Source organism: Plecotus auritus, assembly GCF_963455305.1.
Source record: "Plecotus auritus genome assembly, chromosome: 1".
Lineage (NCBI taxonomy): Eukaryota > Metazoa > Chordata > Mammalia > Chiroptera > Vespertilionidae > Plecotus > Plecotus auritus.
The window spans coordinates 142,724,226-142,727,175 of NC_137770.1; the positions used below are offsets into that span (position 1 = coordinate 142,724,226).

Below are 2,950 nucleotides of genomic sequence, written 5' to 3' on the forward strand. Positions count from 1 at the left end.
CAGCTTTCCCCTCTGAAAAATGGGTATAATTACACCATAGTGTTTGAAAGGTAGGATAAGAATACAGGCAAAAGTCACCATTTAGGGCAGGTGATACAGAAGAAGAGCACTCTTAAGAGAGTTGGGGCCTAACCCTCCAACCCACTTCCTTTCAGCCAAATCTCACTAAAATGTGGTTTCTTGCTAGATAGCTACGTTTTGAGTCTCTGGTTCGATTATTTTTCACAAAGTAAGTTATTCTTCTTTTTAGAAATATAGCTACCCCCATCATGTATTAAACAAATAATGTGTAGAAAACAAATAAATTTATTAGCATCGCTTAGAAATAAACCATATCTGTCAATAAATTAGCACAATTTTCTAGACAGAGTTCTTCCAACAACGTTCTGCCAAAGGTGCTGGGGGGATCATATGCATATTGATCAGATAGATCAGCCATTATTGCATATTTTTAGAAAATCAGGATAAATTATATAAATTATATATTTAAAAAGAGAACTATTTCATTAACTTGACAGCATAATAAATAGATAAATAACAAACAGTTGATTGCCATTAGAAAAATGTGATTCTTAAATTACATTTACATTATAGACATTTACACGTACAATATGCACAGAGACCTAACCAGGCGAGTCTGTGATTTTTCAGGACACAAACTCAAAGGACGGTTCGTTTTCTATGTTGTTGAAGGAAGACTTGCTGTTGAGTTTTCTGGGGTCCTCTGGGGTCCACACTTTGGCTGTCCGGATAATATTTTGTTCTTTGAGTTGTTTTTCATCAGTCCATGAAAGAGAGTGTCCTGCAAGGGGAGGGAGGCCATAATCCGGGTCGCTGGGGGAGGGGGACCCTGAGGAGGTGAGAAGAAACAACAGAGTGTGAATGTCCACCTCTATTCCCAGCGGAGCCCTCCAGTCCTTGGGGTCTATTCCCCGGGCTCCTCCACAGAACAGGCGTCTTAGATTACATTAGAATGACCCTTTCTCTCCACTGCACAAGCCCCCAGCGCCCCCTCCCCGGAATCCCAGGAGCTGCAAGTCCTTTGTGGTCGCGCGCCCTCTGAGCTGCGGTCAAAGTGGAAGGGGGAAAAAAACCTGATAAATGCCAGCAGGCGCTCAAGGTCGCTGGTGCCATGGACCATCTGTCCGTCCGTCAGTCGGCTTGTCAGCCTATTCACCCAGCCCCTCCAAGACCTTCCCGCATGCGTCCCCGTCTCCCTGAGCTGGAATGGGAACGCACTTACGGGTGCCCCGATGGCAGATGATGACTTTCTGGGCTTGGCTGCCGGGGATGTCTCCACCCAGGCGCCCCCCACAGCCAGGTCCCCGTCCGACGCCCGCGCTGCCACCGCGCAGTGGCATGTCAGCTTGCACCAGCTCGCTGAGGAAGTTGATATAGCCGATGGCCAGGCGCAGCGTGTCCACTTTGGAGAGGCGCTTCTCGTAGGGCAGCGTGGGGATGTGGGAGCGCAGTCCCTCGAAGGCATCGTTGATGGATTGCATGCGTCTCCGCTCCCGCACGTTAGCCGCCTGTCGCAGCTGCTGCAGCTCGGCCTCCGAGCGCACCCTCCGCCTCCGTCGCGCCGCCGCCGCCCCGCTCAGGCCGCGCAGCCGGGTCCCTGGGGACAGCACGGACACCCCGGCGCACGGGTAGGCCAGGCACGGGGGTGGCGACTCGGGCGAGTAGGGGAAGCCACCCGGGGGCGCCCCCGCCTCACAGCAGTAGCCGCCGCCACCTTCGTCTGGTTCTCCAGGGCCCCCCGAGGGTGGCGGAGCGAGCGAGTGCGGGGCCGCCGAGGGCGCGGGCTGCAGCAGCAGGCACGCCCCGTCGCGGTAGTAGTATTCGTGCAGCTGGTGGCTGAGGAACTCCACCTCGGCCTGCTCGTCCACCAGCAGCTCATCGCCATCCTCCAGAGGGTCCCGAGAGGACTGGTCTGTGAAGAAGTCCTCCTCGTCAAAGTAAGGAGACGGGAAGGCGTCCAGGCCCCCAGGGAAGTGCTCTAGCAGCACCGAGTCCATGCTCTGCGCCGCCGTAGGCCCGAGGGAGGACTGGTAGCCTGAGGTGGCTCTGTGGGAGTTTGGTGTTGCAGTTTTTGCCTGTCTGGCAGTCCCCTCCCTGTCTCCCGGGTTCTTGAGCGGGAGGCAGTGGGAACGGCCCCTCAGCCCCCCGCCCCCGGCCTCCCTGGAGTGCCCGAGGCCCCTGCGCTCTGGCCGCACCAGCGCTGCGCTGGGGAGGGCTGTGACCAACTTGCTGCAGCTGAGGGCCGGCACGCGAGGATTCTTATAACTACATCCACAGGCGCGTGCCAGGGACCCGCGGCGCCAGCCAATCACCGAGCCGACGGGGAAGGGGGCAGGGGGCCCCGCCGGCGGCGCGGGCCGGAAGGGCTCTCTTGGGTTGGGAGCTCCTGAGGTGGAGAAGAGGCGGGGTCTACGTTGCCTGGGGCTCTTCCTGCTCCTCCCAGCCCTTTCCTGCGGCTTGTACCTGCGGGGCGCACCACTCCAAGGCACCTGCAGCCTGCAGCGTCCGCTGCCTGTTCACACGCGCGCTGCACAGAGCTCCCCCCCCCCTCATTTTGCCCCAGGGCTGGGGTAGCAGCACAGCTACAAAAAGTCCTAAGGATGCGCGCTGACACTGACGGCTCAGGGGGCGGGAACAGGTGACCCGCGGAACTCGCTCCTCCCCGGGGGTGGGCGCAGAAACTGCCTGCAGCCTGGGATGTCAGGGTTGGTGCATTTAGCCATCACCACGTCCGGGGCGCGATGGCCTCCAGCAGGGTTCTAACTCATCTTCGAACCTTTCAAGGACTCTTGTGAAGTTGGCACGGTGTGTGCCAGTGGGTTTCAAAGGCAAAATGTTAAGGGCAAAATATTTATAAGATTAGAAGATCTGAGGTTACCCAATTTGCAGCAGAGAGGAGACGCTGTGCGGGGTCTAGAGGCGCGAGCCT

General features: G+C 57.1%; 1 protein-coding gene across 1 annotated transcript; it reads right to left on the reverse strand.

The window, feature by feature from the left end:
• Positions 1–647: 647 nt before the first annotated feature.
• PTF1A (pancreas associated transcription factor 1a) lies at positions 648–2,018 on the reverse strand (the record flags this gene model as incomplete). Its single annotated transcript, XM_080673204.1, has 2 exons — positions 648–850; positions 1,244–2,018. 2 exons carry the CDS (start codon positions 2,016–2,018, stop codon positions 648–650), a joined length of 978 nt encoding a protein of 325 aa, XP_080529330.1.
• Positions 2,019–2,950: the final 932 nt, after the last annotated feature.